Source organism: Pimephales promelas, chromosome 14 (assembly GCF_988280905.1).
Source record: "Pimephales promelas chromosome 14, fPimPro1.hap1.1, whole genome shotgun sequence".
Classification (NCBI taxonomy): domain Eukaryota; kingdom Metazoa; phylum Chordata; class Actinopteri; order Cypriniformes; family Leuciscidae; genus Pimephales; species Pimephales promelas.
Window position 1 is genome coordinate 10,445,297 of NC_142782.1, and position 15,699 is coordinate 10,460,995.

Sequence of the window (15,699 nt, forward strand, 5' to 3'; positions counted from 1 at the left end):
TAACATTGACAGCACTTGTTAGTACACAATAAGAATCTCATTATTTGAATGAGTGAACATAGCCCCTCTCTATGAATGAAAACTTTATACCTTCTCCGTCTTCTGTGCAGTGCCACTTGTAACGCAAAGTTAAGATGTTGCCCAGAGATAAAAAAAAAAACAGAAGGTGGTCGAATGAAAAGATGCACGAGAGACGAGAGTTGTCTTATTTCCCCGCGTTTATAGAGCCACTCAAACGTTACACTCGTCGTCTTCTCAAAATCCGAATTACAACTTCGTATAGATGACATTGTATCATATGATACTCATATTGCACAATATTGCAGTATGAACAAATATTGCAGTATGAAATATATGGAAATATCTCCATGCTGAGCCTTTTTTGCACTTCCTGATTTCCCTTGAGAATCCTTGTCCAATGAATGGACGACCTTAGCACACGTGTGGTTTGGTTTACAAATTTTGGTTCACTTGCAAAAAGAGCAGTGTGAAAGCGAACCGTACCAAAAAAAAAAAAAAATAATAATTTATTTGGTCCGGACCAAAGCAAGTGAACTATCGGACTTTCCTGGTGTGAATACACCCTAAGTTAAGTGGCCTAAATGTATTTAAATCAGTAGCAAACTGTGACGTGAAAAAGTCAACTCAGCCTAGCTTATCGTGTCTGTCTATAATACTGCATGTTGGCTTTGACAAAAAATGCCACAAGCAAACATTGTGAGTGTGAGAGTTATCACCAAAAACTAAACAAAAAGTAAAAACATGCTAATCATTACACACAATCGCTGTGTCGTTTCTGAGGAATTATGGTGACAACTGGTTTAATGTAAGACTTTGCATCAGTTACAAGGCTTAATCACAACCTCTTTTAAATGCTTTTCATTGGTTAACTATTTGTAAAACCCATGTAAAGGATGACCAATGGCATACATTTTTTAAAAAGATAAAACAAAAATGACAATTTTTTTAGATACAAGGTTTCCACCCGACAGCAACAGTATATTCTTATTTGTAGCATTTGTTTTTATGATTTTTTTTTGGAATCTGGTCATTTTCCATGGTACACCTAACAACCTGTCACGGCACAGTGGTTGGGAAACACTGACATAGACAGTGATTTTGGACATTACAAGTGTGCTCACCAAAGGCTGTTTCTAAAAGTTGAAATAAATCATACTGCCTTTTGAGATGCCTTATTTTGGCTAAACAGCGAAGCAGTGCATGTATCCTCATCATAGGTAGTCCCAGAAGAGTTGATGATTACATCATTGAAATCCACCCAATAACCAAAATTGTTGATTCATTTGTTTCTATCACCTTAGCCACATGCAAACATCAAGTCTAGTCTACTGTCTAACTCACATTAAGAGCATTATTCGTGTGTTGTGCAGAGATGCTAGCCTGGATGCCAGCCCGAACTCCACCCACAACATTTTTTGGTCGGGAAGTTCGGTCTGGACTCGATCCATTGAGGAGTAATTATGATCAGGCAAAAAATGTTCACGCCAATCAAATTGCCAAGGCGGGCTTTATACGGTGATGGACTTCTCGCGTGTGTGTGTGTATGTGTTGATAATATATGTACATCCCTGCCCAGGTGTGTGCGTGCCAGGTGAGAGCCACAGGTAAAATGTATGCTTGTAAAAAGCTTGAGAAGAAAAGGATAAAGAAGAGAAAGGGAGAGGCCATGGCTCTAAATGAGAAACAGATTCTGGAGAAGGTCAACAGCAGGTTTGTGGTAAGCAGATTCATTCGTTTGTTCTGTTCTTTCATCTTTTCCTCTCTTTACTCATGTCATGTTTACACCTGGTTTAAACATCCTCTTGGGTGATCCTGTCACTAGTGGCCTGGCAGTAAAGCCTCTAATCTGTATTCCTCCGTAATATCTGTCTCCGTTTAATTTTTTGTCCAATAAAGACTTGCTCACTGCTTGTATACTTATAAAAGGGGGAAAGAATGTATTTTTGAGAATCGGCATCCTCTTCTCTCTGACCCTCAGGTTAGTTTAGCGTACGCGTATGAGACCAAAGATGCCCTGTGTCTGGTGCTGACCATTATGAACGGTGGTGATCTGAAGTTTCACATCTATAACATGGGAACCCCGGGCTTCGAGAAGGAGCGTGTGCAGTTCTATGGGGCCAGTATCTGCTGTGGTCTAGAACACCTTCACAGAGAGTCTATCGTCTACAGGTGGGCAGGAACCAACGTGTGACTCTTCACCATCCTCAAAAGCACCCAATCCTCATAAGATTATAATGAAATTCTATGGTTGAGACATTTCTATCTTGCTTTCTTTCATTCTAGGGATTTAAAACCAGAGAATATACTTTTAGATGATAATGGTAAGTCAAGAAGATCAGTTTTTCATTCATGAGCTAACATTATACATTATAATTAATATAATATATATTATATATAATATAATGACATTATATTAAATTGGATTTGATCTAGGGATGTACTGGGATTTGGTCTAGGGATGTACCAATACTGGCTGAAACTGGCTTCCATCTAAATAATAAAGTTTATTTGTTTGTGTTTTTAATCAGTTCACACGAAATCTCAAACGAATGAAAAAGATTATGCACACAAAAAATGCATACATTTATTTAAATATTTTTTATTTATGGATAAATTCCATCATTTATTTGATTGATTTCAAGGACTAAGGTTTTCAAGGTTTGCCATATTAATAAATATTTAATTTAAAGCCCAAATGTCAAAATATATAAATAAATATATTATAAAGTGTGTATATATACATTTAATATTCAGTCATTGACAGTGTAATAAATTGTGAAATGCTACAATAAATTCATTTTACATTCAACTCGTTTGGTTCGGGTTGTTTTGATACTATTCCCACTCCATCTATCCCTACAGGTCATATCCGGATCTCAGACCTGGGACTGGCCATTAAAGTGCCTGATGGAGAACAGATCCGTGGTCGAGTGGGAACTGTGGGCTACATGGGTAATAATGATCTTTAGCTCTATTGATTTAAGCAAAATAGCATGTTTCATTTATAAATAAATCATAACTCTTTATATATATATATATATATATATATATATATATATATATATATTTTTTATTTTTTTTTTATTATTATTTATTTATTTTTTTCCAATCAAATTAACAAGTATTATATGTATTGAATTACAGTACCATTCAAATGTTTTTATGTATGGCAAGGATGCATTAAATTGGTCAAAAGTGACTGCAAAGTAATTTGTAATGTATTACTTTAATCATAATTAAATTATTTCATTATATTCAGTTCAAAAAAATTATATTTCAAATAAATGCTTTTGAACTTTGTGTTTATCAAAGAATCCTGAAAAAAAGCACCAAGCAGCATATTCCAATGATTTCTTAAAAATTATGATAATTCATGCGAATTATTTTATATTGTAATACAATTTCACAATATTACTGTTTTTACAGTTTTTTAACAAATAAATTCAGCCTCTGTGAACACAAGATACTATTTTCAAAAGCATGAAATAAACTAACAGACCCCAAAAATGTGAATGCTATCGAATACCAAATATAATCAAAAGGCTGAAAAATATCAGGTTTTGTTTTTAGCTGCACTACTCAGTCCTACTGGATATCTCTTCATGGCAATATGAAGCATGGAAATGTTATTTATTGATTGATGAATTGAATCTGTGTTGATGGACAGCTCCAGAGGTGATCAATAATGAACGCTATAGCATGAGTCCGGACTGGTGGGGGTTGGGTTGCCTGATCTATGAGATGACCGCTGGACGATCGCCTTTCCGCGCTCGCAAAGAGCGGGTGAAGAGGGAAGAAGTGGAGAAGAGGGTGCAGGAGGAGGAAGAGGAGTACAGCGACAAGTTTTCAGAAGACGCCAAAGCCATCTGCAGGATGGTGAGGCCACACATACACACATGCACAAAGAATGAAGTTTCTATGCTGGTCAAAAGCCAAGATGACACAGTCGAGTACAACTAAGAGCTTGTATCCAAAGCTACATTATCTCCTCAGTCAAACACGCCATAGAAGCTGATTAAGATTCCATTGATTGAGTGCACAAAACTGGTCAAATCGAGTTCATTCTGTACGTCTGGCTCATTTTTCTGGCTGCTATTGCATGTTTTCGGCTGGGGAAGAAGCTGATAATGAGCTCTCTGAGAACAGCTCAGTTCAGTATTGTTTAATTCTCTAAATGTATTGTAAAGAACCTCAGCTGTCTTTTATTAGAGCTGTGTCATGCGACTGGCTTTCTGTTAATCTTAAAGGAACACTCCGACTTTTTGGGACTTTAGCCTATTCACCTTACCCCCCAGAGTTAGATAAGTCCATACATACCTTTTTCATCTCCGTGCGTGCTATAAGTCTGTTTGACGCACCCACCGCTAGCCTAGCTTAGCACAAAGACTGGATGTGACTGGTTGCAGCTTTCATACTGATCCAAATGAGTGGCAAAATAACGCAAGCGTTTTCCTATTTACATGTTGTAATTTGTATAGTCACATAATGTACAAAAAACAAAGTCAAATGAGACACAGACATCTTTTAACCGTATAAAACCTGGGAACTATTCTCTGAAGGCGAAGCACTGCTACTTTGACGGCGTAATAACCGCATCACCGGAGACACGCCGTGGTGAGGAGCGGAGAGTTCGCTCGGTGTTTGGGTAATAAGAGTCAGCAATTTATAAATAGTAAAAGCGTGCTAGTTTAGAGTTTTCGCTCTATTGTAAATAGCTGCGACTGTAAACAGGGGAGGTAATACCATGTTTCACAGAATTCCAACTAAAAATGCTGACTGGATGAAGAAATGGCTAACTTACTCTGGATATTTATCCAAACACACCTAAGATTATCAAGGGACATTATGTTTGCTCGGTACATTTCAATGAGGACGACTATTTTGAAAACATGGAATTTGCCACACGGACCATAATGTGCTGAAGGATACGGCCATCCCATCGATAGCACAGACAGGACAAGTGGATCACCTGCGGCTGAGGTAAGTGATTCCGTTATGTTTTTAGATGACCTACTGTAACAGTGCCATTAGCCAGATCTAATGTAACGTTAGTGACACTATTATATGATTAGGGTATGAATATGTTTTTATCTTGATGCGGTGCGGACGCGCTTGGGAAAAAAACGAGCGCGTTGAACTTGCACCCTGCGCGCGGCGCGCCTAGTAGCCTAGCCTAAATTTGAAATAACCATGGAAATAACGAACTTGAGCGTGCAAAAGGGTACGATAGGCTGTGAGTTCATTGTGCAAAAACAATTTGTGCTATTACTTTTCCCTTATTCTATCCTATAGTAATGCAATACTGTATATTATATAGGCTACTGTTGAATACATTTGGTTCAACTAATAAATTGCATTTAAAATATATTGATTCCTGTAATAATAATTATTTATTCATGTGATATTTACAAATCTGGGTGCGTTTTTGGTTGGAAATCAATGAAACATGGTACTGTATTACCTGGTCTCCCCTGTTTATTGTCACAGCTCATACAATAAAGCAAACACCCATGATAACTATGCTTTTCTATCTAACGTTAGTAATTGCTGACTCTTTATTCCAACGCTGAGCGAAGCGAACTCTCTGCTCCTCGTCACGGTGCGTCTCAGGTGATTGTTATCACTCTGCCCAAGTAGCAGTGCTTCCCCTTCAGAAAATATAGTATTTATACAGTCAAAAGATGTCTGTGTCTCATATGGCCTTCTTATTTGTACAGTCTGTGACTATACAAACCACAACATGTAAATAGGAAAACGTTTGCGTTATTTTGTCACTCATTTGGATTAGTATGAAAGCTGCAACCATTCACATCCAGTCTTTGTGCTAAGCTAGGCTAGCGGTGGGTGCGTCAAACAGACTTATAGCACGCACGGAGATGAAAAAGGTATGTATGGACTTATCTAACTCTGGGGGGTAAGGTGAATAGGCTAAAGTCCCAAAAAGTCGGAGTGTTCCTTTAAAGGGACGGTTCAGCCAAAAAAGAAAAATATATGTCATTTACTTACCCTTATGTTGCTTTAAACCAGATTTTACAAAATATATTTTTTAGGGATTTGAAAGTTAGCAAGTACCCTTAAGATGTTTACTTTATATATGTATTATATATATTAATCAAATTTGATGAAATTACTTTTATTTTGCTCTATAAGACTTAGAGAATAGAGAATATATTAACAATTTGCTTTGTACAATTATAATTTAAAAGCCTATTTTTTCGTACAATATTTTTAAAATATCACACTTGATATTATACTTGTATAATTTAAATGTTTTTGGTTGTTGTTTTTTTTTTACATGAAAGAAAGTATACACTACAATTCATACTATATACTTTTATTCAGCAAGGATGCATTATGTTGATCGACAGTAAAGACATTTATAGTGTTAAAATGATTTCCATTTCAAATAAATGCTGTTCTTCTGAACTTTCTATTCATCAAAGGATCCTGGGGAAAAAAAGTATCACAGTTCCACAAAGACAACAAGCAACTGTTTTCAACATTAATAATAATAAGAAATGTTTCTTAAGCATCATATCACTATATTAAAATAATTTCTGAAGGATCATGTGACACTAAAGACTGGAGTAATGATAGCGAAAAATTACAGGAATAAATTACATTTTAAAGTTTATCAAAATACAAAATATATATTTTATATTGCAATATTATTTCACAATATTGCTCTTTTTACTATCAAATAAATGCAGCCTTTGTGGGCAAAAGAATCTTCTTTCAAAAACACGTACAAAAATCTTACAGACCCTAACATTTTGAACGGAAGTGTAGCTGCTTTTAAAAGTAAATCCCTCAAAAATGGATCATTTATATTTGGGAGTCCTTGGCAAAATAAGAAGCTTGAGATCTTCTGTTCACTGACTGTGACCCAACTAACGTACTTAAATTACTTAATAGTTTGTGAATCGAATGGAGTACTTGTTTTGTTGGAGAATGACATGAAGAAAGGTCAATGATTAGATTACAATATTAAGTTTTAATTTAAAATTCTATGTTGCGTGCAAATGGCCTCCACATCTTTCCTCACAAAAAGTTCCTAAAGTTGCCTTAGTCTTTCCTGTGTGTGGGTTTTGTGATGTCTGGTTTGTGATTGCTGACCCTAGTTTTAGGATGTTTGCCCCATTTAAATGTCTTCATTTGGCACATAAGCTCTTTTTCCTAGTGTTTTGAAGCCATTGACCAGCTTGGCCTCTTACATTCCACTCTTGAAGAATGTACAAACCTGTGTTCCTAATGTCTGTCTGGCTGCTCTCCACAGCTGTTAGCCAAAGATCCCAAGCAGAGGCTCGGCTGCCAGGCGGATGAAGGTACTGGAGTCAAAGCGCACCCGTTCTTTAAGAACATCAACTTCAAGAGGCTGGAGGCCGGCATTCTGGAACCTTCCTTTGTGCCCGATGTGAGTTGCTGATCTCATGTAGTTGATGTTAACACTGTAAAGCCGGACAAATGAAGTTATATTTAAGCTCAGACTGACCAAAAATGCAATTTAGTGCAGTTGCTCATATTCATATGGCCAAAATGTAAAATCAAATTCTGATAGCTTGTGATGTAAACCTGTATTGCTCAATAATATATCTTAGTAAGGTGTTATTAACATGCCTTGTTTTACAATTAAAGCTCTGTAGTTGTTGAGGGCAAAACATATGATGAAATGCAATATAATGATGATTCACAGATGTCCTCAAAGTCCTGATGCATTATATTTGATTCTCACATTTTAACTTGGTTTTTCTAAAAAAAAAAAAGGGTCCCACTTTATATTAAGTGGCTTTAAGTACTATGTACTTACATTGAAATTAATAATTTGATACAATGGACTTATTGTGTACATACAAGGTTTTGCATTGTACTTACATTTTAAAATTCCAGCATGTAATTACAGCTATAATTAGTTTATGTAATTACATTTGTAATTACACAGTTGACCCTCCCCTCACACCTTAACCTACCCTTAAACCGACCCATACCACCACACCTGTCCCTAACCTTACCCAGATCACACCTCAATAGCAGCAAAAGTGATTTACAATACAACAGGAACACAATAATACATTGTACTTATTGTTCAATGTAAGTACATAGTACTTAAAGCCACTTAATATAAAGTGGGACCAAAAAATGATGCATGGATGATAAAGTAAACCAATCAAATGTTCACCTTGAAACATTACCAACACTTTTAAAGTTATTCTTACATTTACATAGCCTGGCTTACGTCAGACCCGGGGGCGGCGTTTGCGTATGGCAGAGTTTGGCCATTGCCATACCCTAGCAGTCAGAGTTCAGATAAAACATCAGCTGATGATGATGGTCGTTAAAGATTTTAGGAGGGCTTTTTAAACCCCCAGCCCCCCCCCAAAAATGTGCGTTTCATGATCGCTCAGTCAGTCGTCACCTTTAAAAGTTATATGAAACCAGCTACTCCCAACCGGCTTCTCCGCAGCGTCAGCGTCAGAGCAAAAGCAGATAAACCTTTTACTGTCTATGATGAAAACGTGCATGCATTTATTGATAGACCGTGTAGGCCTATAGTATATACATCTGTTTAGTTCTTTGTTTGTCATAAATGCAGTTTACATTAAATGATGCTGGAGTAATTAAACACGGTTTCCCACTGTGAAATCTGGGCTTATTTATTTAATTATGAAATTCCTTTCATATAAGCGAGTCCGACATGAGACTTTTGTGACTTTTCATACTCATGCTATACTTCAGTACAATAAAGTTGAAAAAATTTTGAAAAAAATTGTTATAACATTAACATTATAACATTAATTTGATAATAAATCCGAAGGCAAAACACGTGATAATGAAGTGATTAATAACATTCAGCGCCGCTTGGTCTAAACACCGACTTCTCTGATTGGATGATGGATCAGAAAAGGTTTTTTTTGTTGTTTTTTGGGTGTGCGAAGCTTTACAAAATTCATGAATGAATTGAATATTCCATTTCAGAGAATGCTGTTTCTGTCTGGCCCAATAAGCTGTGAGCTATCTCTATTTTCTCTCCTGACACAACGCGTTACAAGTTAACAGTGCATTGTGCATTTTGTTAATGTGAGCTATATCGTTCGGTAATGTTTTTGTGAAACGCCGCCACTGGTCAGACCTGGTCTGGGAACCACATGTTCATTTTCTCGTATTTGAGACGTGGTTTACGAATGGCCAGAGCCGTTTATTGGGTGCTACGAATGTCTATCAAATGCACCTGTAGGTAGCTCATAGCCAACTGTTTCAATTATCCCAGATGATGTATATGTAGAGCGAAAGAAAATTAGATGAGGAAGAAGCCGATGGGTCAGAGATTCATGTGTACACGATGGCGTATGTATCTACGGCTGCATCTAAAGGTAACTTTGTGTCTGCTGCCGTGTTTGATCCATAGGTATAAACAAACTGCTTCGGTGTGTCGCATAGACATCGTCATCGTCTTGCTACTCCCTCTTTGTTCTGTGATTGGTCCCCTCGCTGAGGCGAAAATTTGGTCCATGGTATGCAGACTGTCTTGCTGTGTGAATAAAATCGCACTGCGCAAAGGCAATATGGGGAAAGCCAGGCTAACGTTTACATTTAAAAATCAGTGAATATTTCACAGCAGAAAGGCATGTGAACCACAACTTGAAGGGAGGAGGTGTTTTTACAATTATTATACAAGGCCTTTTACTTGCAAAAAAAGTATCAATCAGATAACAGGTTTTTAAGGAATGTTAATGTTGAACATTTCAAGGCTTTAGAAATTTGCATAGGGTTGAATTCTCTTAGTTTTTCACTTTTGTTTCCCTTCTTTGCTTGTTTCATAGCCTAGGGCGGTCTACTGTAAAGATGTTCTGGACATTGAGCAGTTCTCCACCGTTAAGGGTGTCAACCTGGACCAAACAGACAATGATTTCTACTCCAAGTTTGCCACTGGCAGCGTCTCCATCCCATGGCAAAATGAGGTATGAAATCTTCTGCCATATGGCAAAAAAAAGAACACAATAATGAATCATTCAAACTGGCATCATCTTTGACATTCCATTTGGCACAGTAATGAACAAGAAAAAAATTAAAAGGTTGCTGTCCCCTGGGTGTATAGCAGGTGTTAATAGTGTATAGCTGTTAATAATGTATATTAGCATGACTGGAAGGCTGTATTGACCAATCAGCATAAGGATGATTTCACCTTCTTATCATCATCATTTCTTACTTTTTGTTTATCTGTCTCTTGCTATTTTGTCTGCTTTCTGTCCTGCAGATGATCGAGACGGAGTGCTTCAGCGACCTTAATGTATTCGGGCCTCAGGGGACACGGCCCCCTGACCTGGATTGGAACCAGCCTCCTGAGCCTCCTCGGCGTAGCCTGCTGGACAGGATCTTTAGGAGACATGTGAGGATCCCCTCCACCTCCACCACAGAGGAACACCCCAGAGAACACAATAGTTAACTACAGACCAGGTCGAACACCCCATCAGGACACCACACGCTCACACACGTAGAGCAGAACAGCAACAGCATCAGACTGAAGCATTGTACCCAGGGGCCAAAAATAACTTTGCCACATTCATGAAAATGTAATGGGGGGTTTTCAGTCTCTGCACAGGAATTCACATGATTTATTTATTTGATTAATAAGCTAGAAAGAGTGAAGTTTTTTTGTTATGTTTCTTCTTCATTATAAAATATTTCTTTGTGGTAAATTTTTTTTTTTTTTTCAAAATCCCTAAAAGTTTATTTTTATTTCCGGGTTTAAATTGTTTCTTCATATTTTTGTTGTTTTACTGGGAGAAATACACTATAACCACTACACAAAAAGTTTAGGATCATAAAGTGTTTGATTATTTTTAAAATAAGTCTCTTTTTTGCATTCTGCATTCTGGGCAGTGTTCTATTTTAAAAATGTAAAAATTCATTTATTCCTTTAATGGCAAAGCTGAATTACTCCAGACTTCTTTTGTTACATTACATGTCTTTACTGTCACATTTTATCAATTTTTTTTTTTCTGAATGAAAGTATTTATCTCTTTAAAAAAATTGCTGACCCCAAACTTTTGAATGGTAGTGTAAGTGTTTTGTAAATAAACTACAAAATAACTAGGCATCCTAGAAAAGTAAACACCTTTTATGTAAATCAATGCCTAACAATAAGTTACATTTTTTTTATTGTATTTTCTTGCCCAAGATGCAAGTGATTCTCAAAACAACAGCTACACATGCAGAGATCAATATTGTGAGGCAATGCCCACATTCTGATATTTTCCCGACAAATTAAACAAGCACAACTGAACTGAACTAAAGCACACTCATTTATTTTCATTCAGTACCCACTCTGGAGAAAAAAAAAATGGAGAAGAAAGAGTTAAATTGATTTAGGGAAAAATAACTACACTGTAAAAAAAAAGTATTGTTGGTTTAATTTAAAGTTACCTGGTTGCCTTCAGATTTTGAGTTCATTGAAATTAAAAAATTGAGTTAATACAGCAAAGAGATTGGTTTAATAAATAGAAACTCAAAATAGGATTCTATCTGAACCACATTTATTATCTAAGTTGATTTAAGAAAAGATTAAAAGTATTTTTTTTACAGTGTAGTAGTGTGCATTACAACCCCCCCCCCCCCCCCCAACAGTGCTGGTGAGTGTTAATTTTGGACCCTGATTGTACATGTATATATGTGAGAGAGAATTTATAAATCATAACTAACTTGAATTATTTTTATCTGACATTTTCTCTCATCCTTCAGCATCCAGAGGTGACCATCGCTCAAAGCCGGGTCTCGTCTTCCAGTGTCAACTCAGTTGACTCCATGTCACACTCTGCCCCCTAGTGGACAGATCGCTGCGGGACTGCAGGGGACAAAAGCGAGTGAGTGATAAAGAGAGGAAAGAATAAGAGTGAGGAACTCCTCCTGCCCTTTAAAGACCAGTCGACAGAGCGCGGAAGAGTCCGTTTTCCTTGCCTTGGCCCACACTATCCATCAACGGCCCCGCCGAGAGGACAGGAGACAAAACAAATCTCCTGTTTAAAGACTTTTTATTTATCCGTTTTGTGACAGAAAGGAGAACATTTATTCCTTCACCTCACGCTCCCTCAGGATTGCTGGAACATTAAAGAGCCACTGACAATGACAGAATATTAACTCATATTATTCAGGGGATTTTATTGACAAAGAGAGGCCTCCACAGGGAATGGGAAGGGGGCTTTTTAATTTTTCTTTTGCAAAGGAAAGCTAATATAGGGAACTTAAGAGACTTACGCACACACTCACAAACACACGCACACTCTCGTTTCTTCCTCCATCCCTCTCGTTCTACCTACCCACCGCTTTTATCTTTCCATCTACATGTAACACCTTCAACCTCAACCCACAATGTGCATTGCCTTGCATCCTCTCAGGCCAAAAAGAGAGCTTATTACAGGAAGACACGTATTTGAGTATGTTGCCATGTTTCACTGCAGAGAGTGATGAAAGGCCTAAAAGCACAAGGAAATTGGAGCTGCATATTCTTTCCTTCCCGTGTCATCTGCAAATTTTGTGATATCGCTGAAAAGCAAACTCAATTTGGCAGCTTCCGCCTATTCCAGTCCACTCTAAAATCCCATCTTCTCCAGTCGCCGGACACTACGTGGTTTGCAAACATAAGCTAAAAGTATCATCAGTTCCTTTGTGCTTGAAGACCGTGGCAGTGAAAGGCGAAGCCATCTCAGTGGGTGTGGTCTTTGGGTAGGTAGCCAATCACAGCACAACTAATCAGTCAGGGAGTTCTCATTTCATCGCATTATTCATAAGTGGCTTATTTATCTGATTTATGAAAAATAAATTAAACTTCATCTTTTCAGAGGCAATTTGGCATTGAATCAGAGGATATTGCTGGACTCTTCAATCTGAGCTACTGTCAGATTTTGCTGAAGTGAAAAAGTTTAAAAATGAGCTGGATCTGGATCACGGCGGCTCCAGGATGAGATAGAATTGACCATCTAATAATACATCCACACAGCCAAGCATGTTCACTTTCTAGGACAACAAATCAGCTTTTTTCCAGATTCGGTGTGTAAATATGCCTTCATTTAATCACATTTCAACCACTAATAGACTGAAACTGGCACCACTTCACTTCAGCCTTGACACACAAACACACAATACAGCAGATACATGACGTTTCATACCATTTTCATGCAGTTTCCAATCAGATGCCAACTGGTAGAAAGACATTTCATTCATCTTCCCCCAACTGTAAATGTATGCATTTAAAGCGTAAAGGATTTCAGTTGTATAGACATCATAGGAATCCAGAACACACAGCCCTAAAATACATTTATATCTCGTGCATAGAGAATACATGATAGTTTTGGAGTATTTAAGAAAAATTGATCATTTATAAGTAACAAAACGGAGCCACTCAAGAAGGAATAGAATAGAATATGTATCTCAACTTCATAATCTTGCATTCACAATACCATTCCAAGGTTTTCTTTTTAAGCCTCAAAGTTCAATAGAGAATCTCAAGACAAATCAAGTGTATTAAAATGACGACTTGAAGCTATTTCACGAGTACGTTTGCTAAGTGCCATGTAATTTCCAATCATTAAACCGATGTGTGTTTACCAAATAATGCATCAGTTATGCCATTAATCTATAGTGCTAGAAATTCCCTCTGCAGGGTTTAAAGTGAAAAAGTGTAAACTTTTTCACTAGTAGGTTCTAACATTTCAAACGTCGTCTTCTCATCTGATGTATGTGTAATAACTGGTTATTGCACTGTATTGTGACGTTACATAAATTGCACTGCACACTGCATGGTCAATCAACTATTCATCGAGCGGGACCAATGTGTCTGTTAGAAGGTTAATGGTTTAGGGGTGTGATATCTGTGTATACTAGTGCCATGCTGTTGTTCTCTGTGGTGAGACTTTATACGCCACATACTTGTGATGATTCATGGTCGCTTTCAGGTGAAATCTAGAAAAGAATCATGTTAATGCATTTCTCCTATTTTAAAAACTTGTGGCCAACGTTGAGAGTTTGTTTGGAAGTACTTTATTTACCATTACTGGGAATATTCTTCACTTTTGCCACTTTGTTGCGTATGTAAATTGAGGAATCTTCTAACCACAGTTGGTTAATTGCTATAGAACTTATTAACTTGCTATTAAGCTAAGCTATTAACTTGTGTTACTGATTTTACAGTGAATTTGAATCAGAATTTTCCCCAAGTATGCATTGATAAACTGCATATTATTTTGTGTTTCTAGCACTCTATATCATGAATAGGGACTGATCTTCTAAACTGATATGAAATGCTGTATTGGCAAGTAAATGTTGATTTAGTCTATGGAAACATAAAGGAAAGGTTTTTTTGGTTTTGTTTTTCATTTAAACAAAAGGGTTGTAAATTGAAGGCCTGGTGGTTTAAACTTCAACTGTATTGGTTTGTATTTCTACAGTATCCTCTGAACTAATTTAACAAGCTGTAATGTTTAGAAAAATGAACCTTTCCCAGACTAAGAGTTAATGCTTTGCTTATACTTTCTGTATGTCCTCCATGCTTACAACAAAGTGATGAATGAACTGGTGGTGACATGTGTAATTGCTGCATAAAAGGGAACTTTGCCTTTAAAACAATGACCAAACTAAAAGTGAACTGAAGTGATGTTTATTTGGCAAGTAAACACTGAAATTAGAGAAGATGAGGTTTTGAGAACATGGTTCCTTTTGGATTCATTTTTTGTATAGGTCATTCTGGAGATAGATAACCCCAATGAAGTGCCTCCTTTTTAGTAATCTAGTCCAGGTTAGTGCTCATGATACGATTTGCACTTTGTGTGTCACTTCAGTCACTCACACAATGTAAACATGCACACGCACAAACACTCACGTACACACACACACACACACACACACACACACACACACACACACACACACACACACACACACACACACACAACGCGCGCGCGTTTTAAAGAGAGGTGTTGTACTACGCTGACTGCATGTGAAGCCAAACCTGACAGTCCTTCTAAATAAAACCTGTGCTGGCCTGAACATAACTGTGTAGTTCTTTTAGAAATGTGAATGTGTTTGTATTATGAGAACATACGTGATTATCATGAGTGATAAATAAACATAAAACTTTGAATGATAAATGGCAAGGAAAACTGAATTATTTTCGTTTAAATTGTTTGGTTTTTTTAAAAAAAAAGACTCAATTTAACTTTTTAGATTAATGAGATTATAGACAAATCACATTTAATGACTGTAATTAATTTATATAATTAATATGAATAAAATATAAGTAATTTGGGGAAAAAGGGTTACACTTTAAGGTGTTATTGTTACAATGTATACATTTAAGTAGGGTTAATAGGCTTATAGGGTTATAGGGTAGGATTAGGATTTGGTTGAGAGGCAGTTGCATGTCATTATGCATAATCATATGGTAAGCTCATGTAACATGGACAGTGGACACTGTAAAATAAAGTGTTACCAATTAAAAAAAAGTATCACTCTAAAAAAATGGGTTTTAACCCAATTTTGGGTAAAATATGGACTAACCCAAACTTTGGGTTAAAAATGTCATTTAAAATGTTAACCCAGTTACTGGGTTTGTCAATATTTGATCCAAATTTGGGTTGAAATAAACCCAGCATTTTTAGAGTGTAATATGTAATTAATTAAATTAAAGTT

General features: G+C 36.7%; 1 protein-coding gene across 4 annotated transcripts in view; it reads left to right on the forward strand.

The window, feature by feature from the left end:
* grk5l (G protein-coupled receptor kinase 5 like) overlaps positions 1-15,158 on the forward strand; it is a 74,776-nt gene extending 59,618 nt beyond the window's left edge. For 3 of the 4 annotated variants that reach the window (XM_039665494.2, XM_089119387.1, XM_039665492.2), the window contains 9 exons: positions 1,598-1,738; positions 2,000-2,190; positions 2,305-2,342; positions 2,884-2,973; positions 3,689-3,897; positions 7,298-7,435; positions 9,840-9,977; positions 10,274-10,405; positions 11,758-15,158. In XM_039665494.2, coding sequence (XP_039521428.1) covers positions 1,598-1,738; positions 2,000-2,190; positions 2,305-2,342; positions 2,884-2,973; positions 3,689-3,897; positions 7,298-7,435; positions 9,840-9,977; positions 10,274-10,405; positions 11,758-11,841 — 1,161 coding nt within the window. In that variant the 3' untranslated portion in view covers positions 11,842-15,158. Of the gene's footprint in view, positions 1-1,597; positions 1,739-1,999; positions 2,191-2,304; positions 2,343-2,883; positions 2,974-3,688; positions 3,898-7,297; positions 7,436-9,839; positions 9,978-10,273; positions 10,474-11,757 lie in introns of all 4 variants that reach the window. The other variant, XM_039665493.2, reaches the window with a different exon arrangement.
* The last annotated feature ends 541 nt before the right edge of the window (positions 15,159-15,699 follow it).